The sequence below is a fragment of the Chionomys nivalis genome, chromosome 22 (genome assembly GCF_950005125.1).
Source record: "Chionomys nivalis chromosome 22, mChiNiv1.1, whole genome shotgun sequence".
NCBI lineage: Eukaryota > Metazoa > Chordata > Mammalia > Rodentia > Cricetidae > Chionomys > Chionomys nivalis.
The window spans coordinates 19,718,124-19,743,447 of record NC_080107.1 but is presented as its reverse complement, the minus strand read 5'-3'; the positions used below and the strand labels follow the sequence as shown (position 1 = coordinate 19,743,447).

At 39.1% G+C, this 25,324-nt stretch overlaps 1 protein-coding gene across 3 annotated transcripts in view; it reads left to right on the top strand.

The window, feature by feature from the left end:
* Window positions 1-25,324, top strand: part of Tank (TRAF family member associated NFKB activator) — a 78,169-nt gene that overhangs the window by 9,937 nt on the left and 42,908 nt on the right. For 2 of the 3 annotated variants that reach the window (XR_009056015.1, XM_057755801.1), the window contains exon 2: window positions 22,291-22,438. Coding sequence is in view for 2 of the 3 variants with exons in the window: in XM_057755801.1 (XP_057611784.1) it covers window positions 22,340-22,438 (99 nt within the window). In the remaining variant the exon portion in view is untranslated. Of the gene's footprint in view, window positions 1-3,253; window positions 3,392-22,290; window positions 22,439-25,324 lie in introns of those variants that run through there. The other variant, XM_057755802.1, reaches the window with a different exon arrangement.

The following is a 25,324-nucleotide window of genomic DNA, read 5'->3' as shown; positions in this document are numbered from 1 at the left end:
GCCCCCACACCCTCCTTCTACCCTCTTTCTTACCCCTCTCTCTTCCCATTGTCCCTTTTGTTCCCCTAGACAGTTTCATTTCCACTTCTGTGGCATGTGTGTGAGTGTGAGTGTGTGTGTGTGTGTATATATATATATATATATATATATATGATTTCATGTATCTATTTTAAAATTAGGAACTACTAATGAAAGCTAAAACTACAAAATCCATTTTCTGTACATTTCTGTTGTTGGATACCTTCTTTGATTCCATAATAGATACTGTGAATAATAGTGCTCCTATAAATATTGGCATGCAAATATCTCTGTGATATATCAACTTGGAGTCCTTCAAGTAACTACCTAGGAATGTTGTAGCTGGGTCATATCTACTTTTGGTTTCCTGAGAAACCTCCATGTTGACTTCTGTAGTGACTGGACTAATTTGAATTTCTACCAACAGTGTATAATGGTTCCCTTTTGTCCATTTCTTGCCAGTAAGCATTTTGCTTTTGTTTGTTTTCTTAAGAGTTGCCATGCTGACTAGGGTAAGAAGAAATGCCAATATGGTTATAATTTTTATTTCTCTGGCAGTTGGTGATATTTAATATTTTTATGTTTGTTGGCCATTTGTTTTGTTTTGTTTTTGTTTTTTTTGGGGGGGGGGGATTTTTTGGATTTTTCAAGACAGGGTTTCTCCGTGGCTTTTGGTTCCTGTCCTGGAACTAGCTCCTGCAGACCAGGCTGGCCTCAAACTCACAGAGATCCGCCTGCCTCTGCCTCCCGAGTGCTGGGATTAAAGGCGTGCGCCACCACCGCCCGGCTGTTGGCCATTTGTATTTCATCTTTTGAGCTTTGTCCATTTCATTGACTAGGTTGTTTCCCTGCTTAATTTACTGAGTTCTTTATATATTATAGATATTAATCCACAGTCAAATGTATAGCTAACAAAGACTCTTATTCTGTAGGCTATTTCATCACTATTTAACATGAGGTCCCATTTGTCAATTATTAGCCTTATTTCCGCAAGCAACTTGAGTACTGTTGAAAGTTCTTACCTTTATCTAGATCTAAGAGGATTTCCCTTACATTTTTCTCTAACGGTTTTAGAGTTTCAGGTCTTATATTAAAGTCTTTGGTTCTTTTGCAGTTAATTTTTTGTGCAGGTGAGAGATATGGTTCTAGTTTCATTTTTCTACCTATGGATTCCACAACACTATATTTTTAATCTTCAATAAATATACTACTATATGTCAATTGTGATAAAAATAATAATCATTATAGGAAAATATGTCATCTGTTTTAAATCATTGTAGGCATGTCCATGCTCATTTCACATGTACAGCCAGTCACTTCTCTTCATGATTATCATGCTGGGAATGAAAAGAAAAATACAAAAAGAAAAAATACAAAAAAGAAAAATATTTAAGAAATACTTAGTTTTCATTATTCAAAGTTTGTAGCACGTTCATGTTTTAAATGGCCTATACATTCAGCCCTGTGTTCTGAATGTATCAACTCTATAATTTCAACAAAAATTTCAAAGCAACTTCCAAATATACTCAAAATCAAAGCTGAATGAGCTAGACTTATTAAAATTTGACATTTTGCTGTTCAAAAGACATTATCCGGTGGCCACGGTAGCTGGTGCCTTTAATCTCAGTACTCAGGAAACAGAAGCAAGCAGACGTCTGTGAGTTCAAGGCCAGCCTGGTTACATAGAGTTTTCCTGGCCATCCAGAGCGACAGGGTAAGATGACAAGTGAGGACATGCAAGGAAAGTTCATGTCATAGGGCCCAGCCACTCTTCCTCTCCCAGAAGCCATCAATTAAAACAATCAGACACTGTCGCCTATTAGAATGCCCAAAATCTAGAACACTGAGAACACCAAAAGCTGGCAAGGGCTGTCGGGGACAGAAACTTTCCTTTGTCTTTGGTGGAGTACAAATAGTTTGGCAGTTACCTAACAAAATACATATACACTTACCGTCCCTCAAATGCCTTGCATTTGCCTTAAGGAGTTGATAAATTGTTTCTCCTAATAGAAACTAGTACATTGTTGTTTATAGCAGCTTTTTCAGCCTCCAGGCTGAAGATACCGGCCTTGAACAAATTAATATATGTGGAGATGAGGGGCACATTTGAAATTTCTAGATCTTCCTCTCGATTTTGTTTTGCACCTAAGCCTGCTCTAGAAAAAGCAAAGCATTTAATGTAAGCAGTGCTGTATCACATTTAACATGATTACCTATTTAAAAAAAAAAAACCTCACTTGATCTTCACGTCTTTTTTTGTTTTCAAGTGACCATCAAGTCCAGTTTGTGTTGCCTGTGTATATTCATGCATAAAGGGTCATCCAATGGAGAATAGGTCACACTTTAAAGAAAGCTGTCCCCTCTTCCCCGCAATCCACTTCCCAGAGCTCCTCGGTTAGGGATACAGATCTGTGAGTCTGCTGCTTCCATGCTAGAAAGTTGGGCAGGTTCTGCGCAAGCTACCACAGCTGATGTGAGTTTTAAAATTCTTCTAAACTATGCTTTGACTTTTAAAAGTTGCCCCAAATATTCAAGCTTACCGCTGGAACTTGACAAGTGTTTGAATCCTTGGACTTACTGACCTAAATAAAACACATATAAATGCCAGAGGAAGAGAAAAACTGGGGCAGCCAGAACCCAATCCTCCTGTTCTAACAGAGAAAAGATGTTTTTCTGTGCTCACCCGACATGTCTCTCTTAGACCATTCAGGCATGTCTGGAAATAGACTAATGAGAAACTTTGAATCCATGGGAAATTTTAAAATAAATTTCTATTCCCATTTACCAACAATCGAATTTTGTTTTGTAGGTATGTTCTTTGGAAAGTATTACTAATGGGGGGAAACACCTGTTGACGTGTATGTATAGCATTTCTCAATACACATAATCAAGTAAATATATGATTCACTTAATTACGTTCACGTAAGGCTCCTGGGGAAAATGCAGATTCCTGGGGCTTTCCCTACCTCCTCTAAACAGGAATTTCACAATATCTCAAGTTTTTCTGGTGGTTCTCTAACCTATATATAGGGAGATATTAGTAGTTATTTATGGTTTGCTCAAATTGTAGCTAAGACACTGAAATGACCTTTAATTATAATACAAATATATAATAATTGCTATCAGTATCACATTTCCTATGCGGCCCCTGGTTGGGGTGGAGCTTGGCGGGGGCAGGGATTCGTGGGCGGGGCTTTTGCAAGAGTAAAGACGTGGGGCGGGGCCTGGCCCTGCGGCTGGAAGGTGAAGCGTTCACGGCTCGGCGCGCAGACGCTGCCCTCTGAACTGGAACGGAAAGCAACTTCCGGCTGTATTCATTCTGCCGGGCACCGGCGACCTGTGGCGTGAGAGATCGAGGCGGAAATCTTCAACTGTGAGTAAAAACTGCGGGTTGGGGTGTCTGGGTCGGCGGCCGAGCCGGAGGACACAGGACTGGGGTGTGTGAGCGGGAGGGGCGCGCTGTAGCGAGGTGGCCTAGGAGAAGCGGAGCTGCGGCCACAGCGAGTTTACGGTGGGATCCGGAGCGAGGGAAAGCGCCGGTCCCTTCCCTCGAGCTGACCTTGTGGGGCTTTTCCGGCCCGCGACCTCGGCTTCACGACGACAGTCCCCTTGCGCGGCTTCCAGGGATGGGAAATGAGCGCTACCCGGCCCGCGGGGTTGGGGTGCGGGGGACCCCGGAGTCCTCGACTTCTCTGCCGGAGAGAGGCTGACTTGCAGAAGCGGCCGCCCTGACGGCTGTGCGCTCGAACGCTCAGTAGGTTCTTTCTGTTTATCCCGGGAGTTGCGCAATTCCCTCCTCGGCTTTCCTGTGGCGTGTCACCAGAGTCTTGTCAATGAGAAGTTGAGTAACTTCCCCCACGGGTCCCGGAGAGAATGGTTGGCTCGAGGTACAAAGAGCAGAGGTAGCCACCCGTGTACACCAGTCGTCCAGACAGTCCTCATCGCGGTGTTAAGGGACTGGCTACCACCAAAAAAGTGGTGACTGTCAAGAAATTCGAACAAGGGGGAAGATGCTGTACCCAGAGGACTGAGGCTCTCTCACTGTTAGGCAGGCTGCCCTGAGCAACCCCCCAGGGTCTCTTTTCTCTCAGAGATGCTTTTGAGACGTGCTCGTAAAAGAAGAAACGATAGTATAGAGTGTAGAAAGTGAAGTGGTGGGGAGTTGAAGGAAAATTAATGCCCCGCAGCTTGCGACTTGGAGCAGAAAAACAAGCACCATTTTCTTGCGAAAAAATAATTTTGTCACCTTTGAGAGGGACTGTGAACCCCCACGTAATACGAATGTGAAACCACACTAAATCATTTCCAATCGTGTAAGACAAAGCTTTCTATATCTCTTAAAGATGCATAATCATGTTATTTTATCCCCCCATGAAGGCGAGATCATGCATACTGTTCTGTGACCTGCTGTTTTAGACTTTAGAACAAAAGTATACTTGGTAAAGTTTGTAGGTGATTGTTGTCACGATGACATTCCTCAAGATGAACCGTTGTTTATTTCCTTCATTTTTCCCCAAAGTTTTTTTCTTCTTTTTTTTTTCTTAAAAAAAAGGTACAGTTGTTGCCAAACACGGTGGCTTTTAGTCCTAGCACTCAGAAAGATACAGATGTAGTAACCCTTCATGATCTATGCCAGATATTTTCGAGAACTGTTAGTCACTTGACTTTAAGTGCCTGGTTTTGTAAAATCCAAGGTTATTGCCTTCTCACAAATTATTGGAATTGTTTCCTATGTTATCTCTTTTTAAGAATTTACTCATTTAAACATCTGAAATTATTTTTGTATGATGTACAAAATTCTCTCATGAGTGGCATCTTAGTTTTTGCCAACATGATCAAAACCTAGACATACCTAGGAAGAGAAATTCTCACTTGAGATACCGCCTCCCTCAGATTGGCCTGTGGACATGTCTGTGTGGCATTTTCTCGGTGACTGGTTGACGCGGAAGGGTCCAGCACACTCTGAGCACTGTCATCTCTGAGCAGGCAGGTCAGAACTTGATAAGAAAGCACGCTGAGTAACAAACCAGGGAAAACAAGGTAGGAAGCAGGGCCCCTCCGAAATCTGTGTCCCCAGCCACCTGCTTGAGGCCCTACTCCCCCAAATGATGGATTATAGTGGTACGATGATGTAAACCCCTTCCTCTTCAAGTTGGTTTTGGTCATAGTGTTTATCATAGCAGCAGAACCCAAACGACAAGTGGGTAGCCATTTTTCCCCCAAATAATTTCTTCCAATCAGTTTTTAAGTGGATGAGATGGCTTAACAAGTAAAGGTGCCTGCCACAAGCCTGCCATATGAGTTCTGTCCTCAGGACTAACACGGGAGAGGAAGAGAACCAGCTTCCCAAAGCTGTCCTCTGACTTACACACACATGCACACATACACACACGGGGGTGGAGGAGATCAAAATTTAATCATATGTTTTCTAAGTGACTGAAAAATTATCTTATTTTTTGAGGTGGGGGACTGGGATACATGAGACCTTGTCTGAAAAGAGAAAAGGAAAGCCAGGCTTGGTGGCACATGCCTTTCTTCAGTCCCAGTACTGGGAGACAGAGGCGGGATCTCTGTTGAGTTCAAGGTCAGTCTGGTCTACATAGCAAGTCCCATATATAAGTGAGACCCTGTTTTAGAAAAAGGGAAAGTTTATAATGGTCAGTGGCCAATTTTATGTTGTTTATATTCTACCATAGGTTTAGGAGTTTTGTTCTGTTTTATTTTTTAATCTTTTTAAAGATTAGGGATTGAAAAATGCGACATATATACTACAAAGGTCTGAAAGGCATATTTTCCAGTTGCTTAGAATGAGGTACTCTTGCCTTTTCTAACACCCCTTAGTTTATTGGAACATCTGTCATATACTGCACCTAGTTCAAAGGACTACATTAGCCATCCACCCTAAAGGTAGTCCTGTGCTATCCTTTGTCATTCTTTTCTGAATATAGTTCATAATCTTGATTTTGAAAGACATTTTTTTACCTCTTTTCCTTGACTTGCTGAAGTTCACCACAGCAAGCAGGGAAGCAATGGCAGTGTGAGTTCTAAAGGAGATGTGGAGGGAATGAGAATAGCCTCCACAGGCTCCTATTTGTACTCTTAATCCCTAGTCTGGTGAGCTCTTTCGGAGGAATTAGGCTGTGTGGCCTTGGAGGAGGAGGTGTGTCAGTGGGAGTGGGCTTTGAGGCTTCAAAAGGCTCAGAATTTCTCTCTCTGCCTTGGTGCCCGAGAATCAGGATTTAAAGCTCTCAGTTGCTGCTTCCAAAAGACAGGATAGCCATGGACTGACCCTCTGAACCTGTAAGCAAGCCCCAATTAAATGTTTCTGTTTTTTTTTTTTTAAAAAATAAGCTGCCTTGATCATGACATCTCTTCACAGCAGTAGAACAGTAACTAAGACAGAAGATAACAGCACAGACTTCACTTGACATAACACAAATGAGTTAAAATCACCCATTAATATTTATGCCTTCAAAATGTTAGAAAGGAAAGATGAACAGCTATAATCAGGAGAAAAGTAGTTTTATATCAGCAGATGATTTTCATTTGCAGTTTACTTTTCTATATGAATATGATTTTTTAAAAATACTCATTATATAGTAAACCCTCATGTCAGTTTTTTTACGATTTCATTTTTATTTGTGTTCACATTTGTGTGTGTGTGTGTGTGTGTGTGTGTGTGTGTGCGTGTGCATGTGTGTGTGTGTGTGAGGTGGGGGGCAGGGGAGGAGGGCACGAACAAATGTGTGCCTGCCATGGTACACGTGCGGAAGTCAGAAAGACTCCCTTCAGGATTCTGTTTTAACCTTCTACCTTGTTAAGATAGGGTCTCTTGTTTCTGCTGAGCTGTATGTACTCTGGGCTAGCTGGCCCAGCTTTGGGTCATTTCTCCTGTCTGCCTCCCATTTCACCATAGGAATGCTAGGATATAAGTACATTCCACTTTACTTGACTATTTATGTGGGTTACACAGTGAGTCATCTCACCAGCCCTATAATTATTTTTGTCATAGAAAACTTAGTGATAAATTAAAATAGCCAAATAACCTTTCATATAGTATTTCAAGTAGTATTCATGTGTGTTCTGACATGTCCTCCATAGTTTACAGGTGTGTATTGCTAAGTTCCATTACCTGTCCAAGATGATTCTTGACAGTAACCAAAAATGTCTGAAGTAGGCATTTATAAAAGTTAATAATTCTAGGGCCAACTCCATGGCTCAGGGAGTAAAGGAGCTTGTTACCAAGTCTGATAGCCTGAGTTTGATCCTGGGGACCCCTATGGCAGAAAGAGAGAACCAGCTTCCTTAAATTGTTCTTTGGATTCCACACATGTGCCAGGACATCCTCTCCCCTCCCCCATTCACAATCCATACATAAATAACTGTAGGGGTTGTTGTTGTTGTTGTTAATTATTCTAAGGCTAGCTAGATGGCTTAGCAAGTAAAAGTACTTGCATTGCAAGCATTGCAAGCCTTGCAACCTCAGTTTGAACCCTGGGAGCCACGTAAAATAAGTTGGAAGGACAGACTGAAGTCACAGAGTCCTTTTCCACATTGTATACTTACATGTAACTGTAAGAATAAGTGAATATAAAAGATAAGTTAACATTTATGTATTAACAAAAAACTTGGTTAAAAAGTGGGCTTTTCAAAAAAACCCAGGATCCTGTACAATAAAAGAACTTCTGGAGGCATCACAATCCCTGACTTTGAACTCTACTATAGAGCTACAGTACTGAAAACAGCCTGGTATTGGCATAAGAACAGACAGGAGGACCAATGGAACTGAATAGAAGACCCAGATATCAATCCACACATCTTTGAACACCTGATTTTTGATAAAGAAGCAAAAAAATATCAAATGGAAAAAGAAAGCATATTTAACAAGTGGTGCTGGTATAACTGGATATCAACATATAGAAGAATGAAAATAGACCTATATCTATCACCATGCACAACACTCAAGTCCAAATGGATCAAAGACCCCAACAAAAAGCCAGCCACACTGAACCTTATAGAAGAGAAAGTGGGAAATACACTTGAACACATTGGCACTGGAGACTACTTCCTAAATATAACCCCAGCAGCACAGACACTGAGAGAAACAATTAATAAATGGGACCTCCTAAAACTGAAAAGCTTCTGTAATGCAAAGGACACAGTCAACAAGACAAAACGACAGCCTACAGAATGGGAAAAGATCTTCACTAACCCTACATCAGACAGAGGTCTGATCTCCAAAATATACAAAGAACTCAGGAAATTGGTCACCAAAAGAACACATAATTCAATAAAAAAAAAAATAGAGTATAGACCTAAACAGAGAACTCTTAACAGAGGAATCTAAAATGGCTGAAAGACACTTAAGGAAAAGTTCAACATCCTTAGTCATCAGAGAAACGCAAATCAAAACAACTCTGAGATTCCATCTTACACCTGTAAGAATGGCCAAGATCAAAAACACTGATGAAAATTTATGCTGGAGAGGTTGTGGGGAAAAGGGAACACTCCTGCATTGCTGGTGAGAATGCAAGCTGGTACAGCCCCCTTTGGATGTCAGCGTGGCAATTTCTCAGAAAATTAGGAAACAACCTTCCTCAAGACCCAGTAATACCACTTTGGGGTATATATCCAAAGGATGCTTAATCATGCCACAATGACATGTGCTCAACTATGTTCATAGCAGCTTTGTTTGTCATAGCCAGAACCTGGAAACAACCTAAATGCCCCTCGACCGAAGAATGGATACGGAAAATGTGGTACATTTACACAATGGAGTCCTACACAGCAGAAAAAAATAATGACATCTTGAATTTTGCAGGAAAATGGATGGAGCTAGAAAACATTATTTTGAGTGAGGTAACTCAGATACAGAAAGACAATTATCACATGTACTCACTCATTGGTGGTTTTTTTAAACATAAAGCAAAGAAAACCAGCCTACAAATCACAATCCCAGAGAACTTAGACAACAATGAGGACTCTAAGAGAGACTTACATAGATCTAATCTACATGGGAAGTAGAAAGTAGAAAAAAGACAATATCTCCTGAGTAAATTGGGAGCATGGGGACCTTGGGGGAGGGATGAAGGGGGAAGGGAAGAGGCAGGGAGGGGAGCAGAGAAAAATGTAGAGCTCAATAAAAATTAAAAAAGTAAAAAGTGGGCTTTTGTTTTTATGTCAGCTTGACATAAGCTGGAGAAGAACCGTAGTTTAGAAAATGCCACCACCATGACCTGTGGACAAACCTGTGGTGCATTTTTAACGTAGTGATTAATGTGGGAATGCACAGCCCATTGTAGATGGTGCTACCTCTGTGTTGGTACTAAATGAAAGCAGGCTGAGGAAGCCATGAGGAACAAGCCAGTAAGCAGCACTCTTCCATGGCCTCTGTATCAGCTCCTGACTTCAGGTTCCTGCTCTGTGTGAGTTCCTGTCCTGACCTTTGATAATAGACTATGATATGGAATCAGTTCCTTTTCTCCCCAAGTTGTTTCTGGCTATGGTGTTTTATCACAGCAATATAAATCTTAGCTAGGACAGCTTTTGTATGGTTGGCTGATAATCAGTCCTTAAAGTTCTGCTCCATGCATATGCAATACACCACCTTTACCCTGAACTGTTCCACGTCATAGTAAATACTTTAAATTTTCTCACCTATTTCCTTTGAAACTGCCTGTGAGATCTGACTGCAGCACAGTGACAGCTTGTTATTACCATTAAAATAAGTTTCCCAGCAAAATGGGGAAGCTAAAGACAATATAGTGAAGCTGATAGTTTCCTTCAGGGTATAGAACTGGCCTGTGCAGAAGCAACACCTTTTTTTTCATAGCAGATTTGGAGAGGAGGATAAAAAGCAATGTGTTTTGCTCAGTAACATTCTTCTACCTACTTCATTTTTTGTTTTGTGTGCAGTGTTGTTGTTTGACCAAGATTAGTAAATCAATTCTTTGTTTTTGTTATGATTGATGCCCTTTTATTTATTTGGGATTATTCCAGGAGAGTTTGTTTTAAGTTCAACCTTGATCTCACACTGTATGCTACGCAGGTTTTGAACTTAAGATTCTTCTACCTCAACATTCCTGCTAGCTGGGATTACAAACCTGTACCACAAGACTCAGAATAACTGTAGTTTTAAAAGAACTTTTTGGATTTTTGTTTCTTATTTTTGAGGGAAAGAAATTGGGGGAATAAATAATGCTAGTTTTCTCACAGAAAAATGTCCTGGACAGTAACTTGACTTTTCTTTCAAAGATGAAGTCTCCATAATGATAATATGTGATGAGTGTGAATAGTTTTAAGTATCAATACTCTATGATAACTTTGACTTACCTTAAACCAATATTTTTCCTTCACATACACACAAAAAAGTGTTTTCAGTGAAAATGAAGTCTAACTTTTAAGTCATTGAAGTAGGGAATTACTTGAACTTGATTAGACTAAGAAAACTAATGAGAAATGCATTTTACTGGTTACTTAGCAAGTTAGAAGTATGAGTCCTTGAAATATTTGCAGTAGAATGGAGTGTGGGAAATCATTTATTGATCAATGGACCACATACAGTTAAGTAATTTTGATGTGGACTTCTTGCTATAAAGATGGAAATCAAAGACTTCCATCTTTTCAGTATGAAGAACTTATTACTTTAAATTGCTTGAAGAAAAGTTATTTGAGTCAGCAAATCAGCTGTTACTATGGGATGGTTAAATAGTTTAGTTTTCTTGAGGGGGGGGATGGGGTTTTGAGACAGGGTTTCTTTGTATAGCCGTGGCTGTCCTGGAACTCACTCTGTAGACCAGGCTGGCCTCAGACTGAGAGATTTACTTGCATCTGCCTCCCAAGTGCTGGGATTAAATTCATGTGCCATCATTCTAGGCTCTCTGCACATGTGTTATGGTTGTGTAGTTGGTCTTCTTGTGGGACTCCTAACAGTGGGAACAGGGGCTGTCTCAGATTCTGTTTCCTGCTTTTGGGACCCTTTCCTCCTATTGGGTTGCCTAATCTAGCCTTAATAGAAGAGGAGGTGTGTATCTTACTGCAACTTGATATACCTTGGCTAGCTAATACACATGGGAGACCTGTCCTGTTTTGAAGAGAAAGGAGGACGAGTGGATAGGGGTGGGGACGGGGTGGGGGATGAAATTGAGGAAAGGAGGGAGGGGAAACTGTGATCAAGTTTGAAAATAATTAATTAATTAAAAATAAAAGGAAAAAGATATTTCCGATAAAATTCTCACAAATCGTAGGTTATAATTTGAGCTGCTCTTCCCACACAGTTATGTGCGCCCTCTGCACATGGCCTGCTGCATATGAACATTCTCTGTCGTTTTCTCATCTGTAAATGTCCAGTTTATTCAGCTTATGAGAACAGACTAGTATGAGCCATATAAAATTTCGTGTCCTCACTTCTGTCTAGATTCTAGCATGGTCCCTTCTGAGACCCCTTAAAGTATGAGACCCCTTGTGAAGTATGTCATGGTGGCACATTCCCTGTAATCCCAGTACTTTGCAGACTGAGACAGGAGAATGACAAATTCAAAACCAGCTTAGACCACATGGGGAGTGTTTCTGTCTTTCTATTCCTTTCTCCCCCTCTTTCCCCCCTTTCTCCCCTTCTTTTTCTCACTTTCCCCTACTCCCACAAAACCCACAAAGAACAGTCACTCATATGCCTGAGCACAGCTTACTGGGTAGTGCCATATTTATATTTAGCTCAGAGATAGAAAATCACATGCCCAGGTTTTCTTCTGATGTTTTGGTCTCTCATTATGCACTCGAACCCCTGGCATTTATTTGATAAGGAGTCTGGGAGAAGAAGGTACAGCCATAGCCCTGATGGTGACAGGGACCGTATGTATGTTGATAGCTGTGCGCACGGCCTGCATGCGAAGTAGGCTGCACTATTTAGCTTTGTCTAGTACGATGTTCACATGGTGACAAAAATCCCCTAGCACATTTTTAAGAATATATTCTAATGAACCATAGAGAAAGCAAGGAAGTAAAGCAAAACTGAAACTGTGGGTGTGGTCCTATAAAATATTTCCTTCCTGGAAGATACATTTTCACCAGGTTCTAACATTTAGCAAAGTGTTGCTCAGGGGTCTTTGGTTCAGTTTATCAGTTGTCCCATTTTGTTTATCCTGATAATTTTTAGTTAATCAGACTATAGAAAAATGCAGAACAAAAATTTCTGATGCTGTTGGAACTATAATAAAATTTCTTTTGTATTAGCTGCCTAATTGGAATATAGAGGTGGTTTAGTGTGCATGCTATGAGTATATCCAGAACAAAGTTCACGACATGAAAAGTCAGACTAGAAATGCAAATTGTCATTGGAGAAATTGGTTGATTGCCTCTTACATAGTTCTGGAAGTGGTAAATGATCATTAATATTAGGAATGACAGTTCTGTACCATTTCCTTTTTGTTGTTGTTGTTTTGTTTGTTCATTTGTATGGCTTTTCAAAACAGGGTTTCTCCGTATAGCTCTAGGTGTCCTGGAACGAGCTCTGGCTCCCATTTTCTTTTGAGGAAGGAAAACATGAGTGTCCTACAAGGTCTGCCTAACCTATCCACAACTAAGAAAAAGGATGTCTCACTTATGTACTGATATTGACAGATTTTTCTGGGTTTTGCTCCTAAGGCTAAAATTAGAGGAACTATAGCTGAGATGCAGAAAGGATAAAAACGTTTTTTTTGTGCATTCGCCTTTTACTGCTCAGGTGGCAATGTTTCTGAAACAGAATGTGAATTCTTAGTATTCACACCCAGAAGAGATTGGGGAAGACAGGTGCCCTTCTCCTCTAGGGCAAAGTAGAAGAGGTTGATGTTTTTAAGGTGGTTTCCTTTCCCCATCCTGAAACTGCATTAGGTTTGAATTGGCCTCTCACCACAAGTGTGAACCCTGATAGAACATTTACCCAGAAGTTTAGTGGTCTCAGCAGCTGGGGAAACCCAGCTGGGGCTTCCCTGCCTCCGACTCTCCCACACTTGTCTCTCACCCCACAAAAGAACAAAATAGATTTTAAAGAATTATGTATCACTTTAGGGTGGATGTGCTAGAATTTTTAGCTTTAAGGCCATGATTTGTAAGCGGGTCTGGTTGAACTGGGATACTGGAGGTAGAGAATTGTTGAGGACTTGTGCCCCAAGTCTTAGCTAGCTCCTAAAGCACTACTTCTTACTCTTGTTCTTACTTACTTTATCCAGAACTGGCTGGCTCTTTTAGTGGCATAATCCTGGCTCCAAAGAAAATAAGAAAAGTTCATTTTCAAAGACTGGGAGCCTGGGAAGCTAAGGAAAGGTGGTGACAGATCTCAGGGCCTGAGGTCAGCCTGAGCTATGTAACAAGACCCTGTCTTCTAGAAATCAAAATAAAACAGAGGAGGGAAAAAATCAGGGCTGGGGGCAGGGTTAGGCCAGGCATTGTGGCATATGTCTTTACTCTCAGCACTCAGGAGGCAAAGGCAAACAGATCTCTGAATTTGACACCAGCCTCTCTACATAGTAAATTTTTGGACCAGCAAGAGCTGCATAGGGAGACCCAGTCTCCAAACAAACAAACAAGCGAAAAACCAGAGACAAAGAAGAAGAGTAGTGGGGAACAATAGAGTAACGGTTCAGAAGCTCCATCATCCATATATTAGGAGTCTCAGAAAAGAATACAAAAATAAGAAAATTGAAAACAAATTCAAGAAAATTCAAGAACTGGAGGATTGATTTCTAGATATAGTGAATTTACCAAGTCTTAATTTGTGATGGATGTAAGTTTCAGAAAACTGAGAACAAACAACAACAACAGAAAACAATTGAGGATTTTGATACAGTTTCATTTCAGGAAATGAAAGCAACCATAGAATTTTATATAGTTAAACAGTAAGTAGTATTATAATAAGACAATAAGTGCTGAATGCTAATCTAAAATAGGAAAAATGGGGAGAGTAAGTAGGGAGTATTTAAGATGATATTCCTATTTGAATACTGGGAAGACAAAATGAAAAATCATTGTGATATTATTGCATATTAGTTAGAAATACAGAGATAGAAACTGATAATCAGACAGAAAGAGTTGTTGCCAAGATGAAGTAGGGAATGCGGAAGAGAAGCAAGGGACTGTTGTCTGTTTTAAACCTTGTAGAGCTGTTTGTCTCAGTAGAATATAAATATGTATTGCTTTTGATAAAATAAAGACTAAATTCGGCCGGGTGGTGGTGGCACACACCTTTAATCCCAGCACTCAGGAGGCAGAGACAGGTGGATCTCTGTGATTTTGAGGCCAGCCTGGTTGGTCTACAGAATGAGTTATAGGACAGTCAGGGCTACACAGAGAAACCCTGTCATGAAAAACCTTAAAAAAAATCTTAACATGAAAACTTTGAAAAATGTTTTTCAGTAATCTTTTAAAAGATCCTCCAAACATAGGAGAACAATATAAGAAATGCCATAGGCTGTACAAAGATTGATAAAGGAGAACTCTGTTTCTAAACGAGTACTGAAAACTTAGGATCAACCTCTTTCCAGCATCCTGCACCACTTACTGCATCAGAACAAAAGGGAGAGAGAATTGCAGAGAGAGAGCTCTTCTATAGAAGGAGAGTGAGACTTCAGGAAGTGGAGCTTTTCTCAAAAAGGCCTATTTTCTCTTTAAATCACAAGTTTAAAACTGCTGAGCAGCATTTAGCCTTGAGAATATTACACGGATAAATAGGAAGAGGCAAAGGCCTCGTAATTATAAAGCCGTAACCTCTGTGCTCTTAACCACTGGCATAGCTCTTCATACCTCACTGTTTAATTTCCCCGAGGACGCCTAAAGGTGTTGGGCAAACGGTTGCAAGTCATAACTTGTTTTATTAGAAGCAGTTGTGAGAACTCCAATGAGAAAGAAAATAAGGTTTCAGAGCTCTTCAGGTCTCTCCTCTAGTCATTCCCAAGACGTTTAGGGTGTGACGTTAAATGTATAATGTACATTTAAATCTAGAGTCAATATTTTTGTGCTGTTTAACATACTCTCATTACAACTGCTGCATAGCTCTGATAAGCCCCATCTACCCCAAACCGCTGGGAAGCCTAACAGTTTTTAGATCTCTATCTATGCCACAGTTGCCTACTTTTCATTCTTTCTTTAGGGCCACACCAGTTTTTCTTAACTATGAAGATCAAATCTAATCAATTTTAACTTTTTTTTTTGTGCCATTCTACTGGGGAAATCGAGAGTTAATTATCTTCTGTATCTATTGCATTTATATTTGAAAAAATTTAAGTGATATAAAACTGATTTCAGAGCCGGGCGATGGTGGCGCACGCCTTTAATCCCAGCACTCGGGAGGCAGAGGCAGGCGGATCTCTGTGAGTTCGAGACCAGCCTGGTCTATAAGAGTTAGTTCCAGGACAGGCTCCAAAACCACAGAGAAACCCTGTCTCGAAAAACCAAAAAAAAAAAAAAAAAAAAAAAAAAAACTGATTTCAGACAAGACTAGTTTACAATTTGCATAAAATATACTGTCTCTAAGAGAGTTTGTGTGTTAGATATCTCTGTATGACCCTTTCCGTGGACCTCGTTCATCTGCTCCTAAAACGAGTGCTAGGATTAAACGTGTGCCACCATCCTGACGTATTAAGATCTTACAATAGAGACAAACTACTACTTCTGAAAAAACCCTAACTTGTTATAATTTATGGTGATAAATTCGATAGAATAGAAAAGGTATTTTTAAAAGACCTGCGTTCAAGGGCTAAAGAGATGGCTCAGTGGGTAAGAGTACTTGTTGAGCAAGCACAAGGACCTGCTAGGTCTCCAGCACCCATGTAAGAAGGCCTAGCCTGGCTGAGCATGCTTTCCTTTAGGAGCATTGGTAGTGCTTGCTAGCTGACATAGTAAGAATTCAGCTCCGTGTCAAGGGAGTAAAGTAGAGAACGTCAAGCAGGACGTCCAACGTTTACCTACAGTCTGTACATGGCCCCTGCACATGTCTGTACACACAGAAATAGTAAAACAAGTCATGTGGTCAAGCACTCTGCCAGAGATTTATTTTCCCTGTTGTTTATCTGTGTGTAAAGGTTAACAGACCTGCATTACTTCCTATTTCATTAATCCAATCTCTTTTTAGAAAATTATAGAATTATGTTAGAATGCAAGTTTCATGAATTTCCTAGATTTCCTTCTAGCATCTTATAGGTTAGCAGGCCTGTCTTTTTTGGTTTATATGTGGGAGAGGAGAAAAACGTATAACTGTTAGTGATACAAAGTGGTCTAATAATAAATTCTGCTTCTCTCTCTTTGCGATTTCTGTTTTTAAATTGAAGTTTTTCTACATCTTCTTGGTGAGAAGAGTTGGATATATGACTGTTCAGAGGTCTACCACAGTGTCAGAACATTCAAAACAGACACAAGGAATAAAAACAGTGGGGAAACATATTTAACCTTTAGTTCTAATAAGTTATCAATTGGCTCTTTCTTCCTTATTAGTTATCTTTTCTAGCATTCTTGTTCAAAATTTAGTTCACTGTATCCTCAACCTCCCCAGCCAACCCTGCAAGCGTTGTCCCTTTCCCGTGTTTTTCACTACTGTCCTCTTACTATTCGAGAAAAGTACTAACGGGCCACCTGCAGCAGAACCATCTTGGGCACTGTGTTGAGCGGGATGCAGAGCCTAATACCCATTTCGTGTCTGACTAGTATAGAATCATTAGTGCCTTCTTATCAAGTTGGCCATCAGAAATCATGTTAATTTCAACTTTGAAGTGTCTCTTGAATCCATTCACCTTTTATTTTCTCTGGTTTTATTCACTTTCATCTAGAATATAGCAGTAGTTTCTAAAGACTATTCCCACATCGTTTTCTTTGCTGATCTGGACTCCATGCTAGCATCCAGTCTTACCTTCTCTCTTTCTTTTTTTAAAAAATATAATTAGAATTTTGTTTTGTTTTATTTTTATAGATGATAAATTTTCTTTATCTGAAGACTCAGTACTTTACATAAGCTTTGGTGGTGACTCTAAATCAGTGCAACGGTATTTCCATGCTTTATGAAACCAGTTCTTTAGCCATCTTACAGTGAATAGCAGAACATAGTTAATGAAGCTTCATGTATGATCTCGGAAGCACATAGATGCTGCTGAAGATACTTCAGAAATGTCCCTGGTGACTACAGCCTCTGTTATATTTCATATGAAAAGCTGTTTTTTTGTCTTTTCAGTTTATTTGGTTGCTTGCTTGTTTTTTGGACAGAAGGTATTACTATATAGCCCGGACTGGCTTCAAACATGTGACAGTCCTCCTGCCTCAGCCTCTTAAGCTGGAATTATAGATGTACCACCATACCAAAGTGCTTGGCAAGAAGCGGCTTAAGAAGTCAATGGCTTATAATTTAAGCTATATGGGCAGAAGTGTGAGACACCTGGACACACTAATCCAGTGAGGAAGCAGAGAGAGAGGGGACAAAAAGTGGGACCAGACTATCAAACTCCAAGGCCCACACTTACCAAAGTGCTATCTTCTGAAGATTCCACTTCCTTCCCAAAGAGCACCAGTTGTTAAGGGCTAAGCATTGAAATGTTTGAGCCACTTTCAAACAACAGCAATGGCCTCCTTCTTGGGTACGCTGTGGGTATAGTTGATGCACTGAATAGGCTCTACCTGGACAGCCCCCTTTTTTGAAATCAAGGATATGAGAAATCAAGTCTACCTTGTAAAAATATGTCTGTGCCCTGCTGATTAAACCCTTAGTTCAACAGGTGAAAGGCTGAGTTTTTAGTGACATTTTGTGCTCTTCCCTGAGCATCTTCGAAGTTTAGCAGTAACTGCACTCTGCAGTCCATGAAGGGCCGCTCTAATCGTAAGCTTTATGAATAACGTACAACACAGTCATACACCATGATTGACTGTACCATATCACGACTCTCCCTCTCACACACTCTCTGCACTGGACTTCCATAAATAGAATACCCCAGTCACCAAATACAGCCTCTTTGTGCCTTCGCTGTTTCTGAGTAAATGCAATTTCTCTAATTCTGTACTTCTGAAGTCCCTCTCATCTTTTAGGACCCATTTTGTTGTATCCTGTATGAAGTTTTTACAATTTTTTTTATTTAATTTTTTTGTCTATTTGAGTTTTGTTTAGTTCTTTAACAGCTCATTCTTCTTTTCTAACACAAAAATGCACAAAACTCCAACCAGACCCAACCATGAAGTCTTGCAAATACTTAACTCTTTTGCTAGACAAATTCCTATCAAAGTATGATCATGCCTTTTATCTAACATTTAACTAGCTTCTTGGGTTGGTTATTTTCTTATATGTCCTCCTCATTAATTATAAGGTTTAAGGTTTAATTAGTAAAAAAGTAAACCCCATGACTATTTGTCTCCTGAGCAGAAAAAAAAAAGCATCATATACTATGTGTTCAGCATTGAACCTGTCTCGAATATTATACTGAATATAGATATATATAGTTTATCTCTTTTCTTTTAGAAATCCACAGAACAGTGACAGTGGTTACCCAAGACAAATGATTTCTTCTTCATAAAACTAAAATTAAAGTATGGGATGTCCAGACCTGACCTAGCAACTTCAGTGTCAAAGACCTGAGCTTCTTCGTTCTTATTCTGCTTTTTTTGGGAGCCTTACCTCCACATCATTCCATCCAGCTAAAAGTCAAAATCAGTGACAAAGACAGTGTTTTGATAGTTACACCCATTTGTCAGTGTTCTGAACATAGTGTCCCTCATCAATACCTGCTAAAAAATTAGAACTTAGAACTTAAGAGAAGGAGGTGATTGGTCACTGTGTTTGGATTTGAGCATGTTTAATTCAATAAAAAGTATTTTCCTGGAGGGTGATAATTTTTTTCAAAAAGCACACCAAAATGTAATTGACATGTAATTGTACCCAGAGACCTTCCTTTTCCTCTGGCCAGTGTCACTAATGTAAAACACATTTCCCTTCTTGGTTGAATAAAATGTAACGTTTACTTATTTGTATCAACCAAAATTTAATTTCTCAGCATATATAGCTATATTTTAATTAAAAACATATTTTTAATATGAGGTAATTTTGGAAGGAAACTTGTTAAGACATAAGCTATAAAAGAAAGTAAAGCAACTGGTTATTTAGGACCAGTTATTTACAAGAAGACAAAACAACAGGATCTCTAAGGGTAGGTCAGACACTCTGTCCTGCAAAGAAGCTCAATTATGACAGGAAGTAAGCAATTCAGAATAGCTTCAGGAAGTTCCTGAAACTGACCAGATTCTCTAGCCCTCTCTTTCCAAAAGTATGTAAATAGTAGACTGCTTAGAGTCACTTTAAGTCTAGCCAAGCTTTAAAGAAGATTCTGACCAGCCCAACAACCTAAAAGAAGCAAGGACCAGCCAAGCAAGCTGAAAGAAAAAGGGCCCCAGCTGAACCCTTTTCAGTATGGAAAGGGTCAGACCAACGGAGACACCTGGAAGGGACACCTTCCAACCTGTTGAGCTGCCTATAGGCTGTGTAGTATGCTCCAGGTTTCCAGGTTTTGTGAACTATCACCCAAACTGGGATAGGCTTTGTTGTCCTTGAGTCATTTCTGTAAGAACCACAGCAAAACTCATTGATTTACCAAGTTGAACTTTGGTGGTATCCGTACTTTTGTCTGTCACAGGCTTCCTGTTATGGGTGAGTGGATGTGTATATTGACTCTCCTCAGGAAAAGTCTATCTACATAAAGCTAACCAGTTAGGGAACTCGTCCTTGGTGAGGCCAGTTCTCCCTCTTTCAGCAGTTAACTTGTAATTCTTTGCCTAGGCTTGTGCACCTCACCCCTGGGAGATTTTCCCCTTCTACATTAGTATGTCTGTTGATGCTGCTGTTCAGGTCTTAGTTTAGGTAGCATTTCTAGGAGGCACCGTCTCAGCAGACGTCCTAGTCCTCTGGCTCTTACAGTCTTTCTGCACCATCTTTCAAGGTGTTCTTCGAGCCGTAAGTGAGGATTTGTGCTGTTCATATATCCACACCAGAGGTCCCCAGCCATCTGTTGGTTCTGTATTCTGTCCTCTTGTGGGTTTCTGTGTTTGTTCTCATTTGCCGAAGCTTCTCTGATGAGGGTGGGACCTACTCTTCACTGTAAGTATGAGGATAATATTGAGAATGTAGTTAGGAATTATGCTGCTCTAATAAAGTGGGGATGGTAGGCTCTCTAAGATCTGTGACCTCACTAACCTAGTGAAACTGGATGATTTCTAACACCAGGAATGCTTTCTCTTCTGCTAAATGGGGCTTAAGTCCAATTAGACAATTGTTGGTTAGCTCCAACATGAGTGCCATTATTGCCATGCGGTGATTCTTGTGGTTCATAGATGTCGTGACGATGTACATTTTTTTAAAAGGACTATAGAAAGTGTTGTGAGGATGTAGAAAAATTGGAACCTTTGTGCATTGCTAGTGGAAATGTAAAATTGCATAACCATTATGGAAGCAATTTGACAAACCCAAAATAGTTAAGCATAGAATTATCATTTGACCTAGAAACTCCTCTCTACAGGAAACTGGAGCATGACTGCCTATTAGTTAAGAATACTGACTGCACTTCCAGAGGACCCAGGTTCTATTCCCAGCACCCACATGCTGACTCAACCATCTGTAATTCTAGTCCCAGTGGATTTGATGCCCTCCTCTGACCTCTGGACACTGAGCATGTATGCGGTATACAGATATACATGCAGAAAAAAGCCACCTGTATACATAAAATAATAAATTATTAAAACTTTTAATCTGTACACAATTGTTGATAGTTTTATTCATAGTAGTCTAAAAGTTGAAAAAAACTGAATATCCAGCAATTGAGAAATGGGTAAAGAAAATGTTATATATTCATTTAGTGAATATACAATATTTGGAATATATTCGGCTATATAAGAATAAATTATTGTTATATTCTACAACATGGATGAACCTCAGGAATAATTTCTTATGTGAAAGAAGTTGCACATTGAGGCCTTGTGTTGTATGATTACATTTATTTGTTTATTTATGATTATTATGGGTTAAACTAGGCTGTTGAACATGTTAGAGATTAGTACTCTACCACTGACCTATATCACCAACCCTTACCATATCATCTATATAAAATGTTACAGAGAGACAAATCCATTCAAACAAGCCAGTTATTTGCTAGGAGATGGAGAGCTGAGAAGTTGATGTTAGCTTTTAATAGGTTCAGTGTTTTTGTCAGGTTAAAAATTAACAGAATTGTACCTACCAGTTCTACCACATAGTAAATGCCCTAGTATATACTTGAAAATGTTAAATTTTGTTTTATGTGAATTATATTTAAATATAATGATTTAAGTACTTGATCTCCAGAAAGAGAACAGACTCCTGCAAGTTGTCTCTAACCTATACATCTGTGCTGTGACACCTGGGTATAACTGTGCATAAAGTAAATATGTTTTAAAATTTCAAGATTATAAAGATTTTGGCGGCCCTCAAAAAAACTGGTTATCCTTGAAAACCAATAGAGAATTGAATCTCTGCTGTGGCTTTTAGAAAATCCTAAAAGGAAGGTTCGGGTTGTATTTTTTATAACTGCACAGGAAGAGTCATAATCATTAAGGAGCTCTCTACTCAGTGCCAAGGAATGTATTAGAGGGATGTTAGGCAAACTGAGATGATAAAACCAGATTACCTCCTTGGAGAAAATCATGTGTAGTTCAGAAGCAGCAGGGAAGTTAGGAGACTAATAGGTAGTTGAGCCTGAAGAAATGCGAGCTTTCTTTTTTTAATGTACAGTCCAACAGGAGCTCTCCCTAGATTTTGTTCTAAAATAAGAGCATTTTCACACATTTTAATTGCTCTGTGATAACAACAGTGTGAACTCCATCCACAAACATTTATTATCTATTTAGTTTTGCTCTAATTCAGTGTAGCAAGAATTCACCTTATAAGTAGAAGTAACGATCCATTTAGTAAAAAGAAGTCCCTTCCCACATTACTAATCATGTACATTTCTATGCTAAAGTATTAATAATGCTCTTTCTCTATTTTTGGACAATATTTACAGGTTCCTATTCCCAAAGCAGCATTTTTATGAACTGGACCATGACTTAGGAACTGGAATATTAGTAAAGAATATTTTACTTAACAGTATAGATTTCATATTTTATGTCATGATTTCAGGTAAAACTTTTATGTTTTTATGAACCTTGATATCACCTAGTGTTATGCTTATAGGACTCTTTAGGAAACACTTGAAAAGTGTGTGTAACTTTAATAACTATGTAAGTTGTTTTGATATTTTCCAGAGTTGGCATCCATCCCATCCTTTATAGTGATGATACAGGACAAAGAGGAATGGATAAAAACATTGGTGAGCAACTCAACAGAGCATATGAAGCCTTCCGACAAGCGTGCATGGACAGAGACTCGGCAGTAAGAGAGCTACAGCAAAAGGTGTGTGCTTGGATTTGAAAGCTGATTATTTTTCTGGGCAATTGAGGTTAAGAACTGAGAATGTTAGATTGCTAGAAAATATTTGGAGAACTATAATTATTAAAACAAGAGTATAATAATAAATAATAAAATAATAACATTGAGATTTTTGTTACCTTTTAAAAACATTTTGTGTCCTATGGAAAAGGTTGATTTGATGAATTCATTTTAAAGTGATTATGATTAAGATAGAACATTGTTTCTTTTTTTCCTTTTTTTAAATTTTTTTTATTTATTTTTCCATTCAAAAATTTACACTTCCTCCCCTCCTCCCATTCCCCTCCCCTTCCCCCACTCACCCTCCTCTCTCCTCCTCCCTCCTTAAGAGAGGGCAGGGAACCCTGCCCTGTGGGAAGTCCAAGCCCCCGCCCCCCCATATCCAGGCCTAGGAAGCTTTGCATCCAAATAGACTAGGGTCCCAAAAAGCCAGGACATGCAGTAGAAACAAGTCCCAGTGCCTTTATCAATGTCTTCTCAGCCCCCATTTTCAGCCACATTCAGAGAGTCTGGTTTGATCGCATGCTCATTCAGTCCTGGTCCAGCTGGATTTGGTGAACTCCCATTAGATCAGGCACACTGTCTCAGTTTATCCATATATAGCTTTTAAATGTCACTATTTTATATAAGAAATAAAATCGATTTATAACTGAAAACTTTTAGCACTGCTTTTCAGTTTTGCATTGTTACTTTCCATTTTTTCATATTATCACTTGGGTACCAGGAACTAATGTATCCTAAAACTAAATTTGTTAATAATTTATCATCTTCCATTCTTTATGACAGTTAAAATAGAACAGAAGATGATAAATTATTACAGTGATGTGGCATAAGTTCATAATCGGGACTCGTGGAGAAGACATGTGGAAAGGTCTAGAGGAGTCTGCCCCTCTTCCTGTGGACTTCCCCCAGCTTCACAAGTTCTGTCACATGTGTGCAGAGTGTAAGAAATTCCACTTTGAGATTCACAGTCACTGGGTTTTGCTGTTATTTTTGAGTTCAGAGCTGGCTTCACAGATACACTGTATCTACCAAACGTCCAAACGCAGGGAAAGTAGATCCTCCATAGACATTATTACACTGTCTAAATAGGCTGACTCAGCAGTCACAGTCTTAACCAGGTAAGAATGTTTTAAAAGTCAGTTTCCAAATATGAAAGGATCAATTTTGCAAGTAGGCCTTTATGAAAATAACAGCCAGAAGATCTACTAGGAGGAATGTTAGCTTATTCCTCCACAGGCAGTTGGAGGTAGGGGAACTTGCATTGATTCCTCTGGTTAAAAAAGTCCTTGGGGAGCTAGTGGTTTAAAGTAGTTCCCATGAAAACATGACGGTCAGATTTGATTCCCAGCACCCATGTAGATGTTGGGTGGGCATAGTGATCTGCCTGTAATTCCAACTCTTGAAAGCCAGATAATCATTCTAACACATTGGCAAGCTCTCAGGTTCACTTGGCAGACCCCGCCTCCATGAATAAGGTAGAAAGTGATTGGAGAAACTCAGAATCTATCTCAGGCCTCCACGTGCACACTTGCCCACAAACATGAACATATAAGCACACACACACACACACATATATATATATATATATATATATATGAAGAAAAAACATTATTCATGAAATTTTGAAGTCAAAAGGCATAGACTATCCATGAAGTTCTTTGTTCATTCAATAAATAGTGTGTCATCTATACAATGTCTTCCTTTCTAGGTGATCCAGCTACTATTAAACATTTCTGTATATACCTTCCTGAATTCTACAAAAGCCATCTTTATTCTTTGTGAATCTTCTCTTGGTTTGTAAAAGAATAGTGTTATTGAGTGAACCAAAGACTCTAAATCTTCTCATTTTAAGTAGCTAGAAGGAAGAGGGCATGATATGACAGGGCCTTCAAAACTTATTTAATGTAGGAAAAAAGTAAAAAAAAAAAAAAATTTCTTCCTACTTCACAATTAGGCTCATTAAGGGACTTAACAGTTCTGTTTGTGTTCTAGGGTAACTTGGAACTAGGGAAGAAGATGATGCAGTTTTGAAAATAGTGAAATAAGTAAAACATTATTATACATTTCAGAACTTTCAGAAGTTTAAATAGGTAATAAATAAAATGGTTATTGCATATATAATTTTAAAAAACAGAAAAGAGGCTCACTGGCTGTTATCTGACTGTTATCAGACATGACAGAAAAGATCAGGTACTGTGTGACCTAGGGAAGAGGCATCTAATTCTTTCTTTGTGAGTCAGGTCAGCACAATATGAGTTCACATTTAGGCTAAGATTAGGAAGAACATAGTAAGCTAGGAGACAGGGATCACACACATGTGTGTGCATGTGTCTGTAAAACAAGAAGTGAGGGCGTGTTTGCTACCTTGCATGTCTTACAAGGTGGTCCTATGACTTCATTAAAAATGATGAGGTATTATGAGAAAAGAAACTGTAAAGATAATAGCCCCATCATGAGGAATATGACTAAGTATGTATCTTTAACCAGTCAAAAGTTACTGAAGAATTTTATGCTTTAGAAAACTCTTGATACTGACAAAGAACCCAGCAAACATACTGAAGACATGTTACATATGTTGTAAGCGTAAATTATATTAAAAATGGCAATCTTTATACTTTATAAATTACAATATGTGCATTAATGTAAAATTCATATATTAATAATCGTGTAATGTATTGAACCTTTACTAACATATATTGGATAGTAAGTATATGTAGGTTTATTGCACCTTGGTTGAGAAAAATAAAAACCTGAATATCAATAATTTTAAGAATTTAAAATAAGGCACTGAATTAGCAGTTATGTGTGAATTTTAAAAAAGACCTAATTTCTTTTTTCCAGACAGTG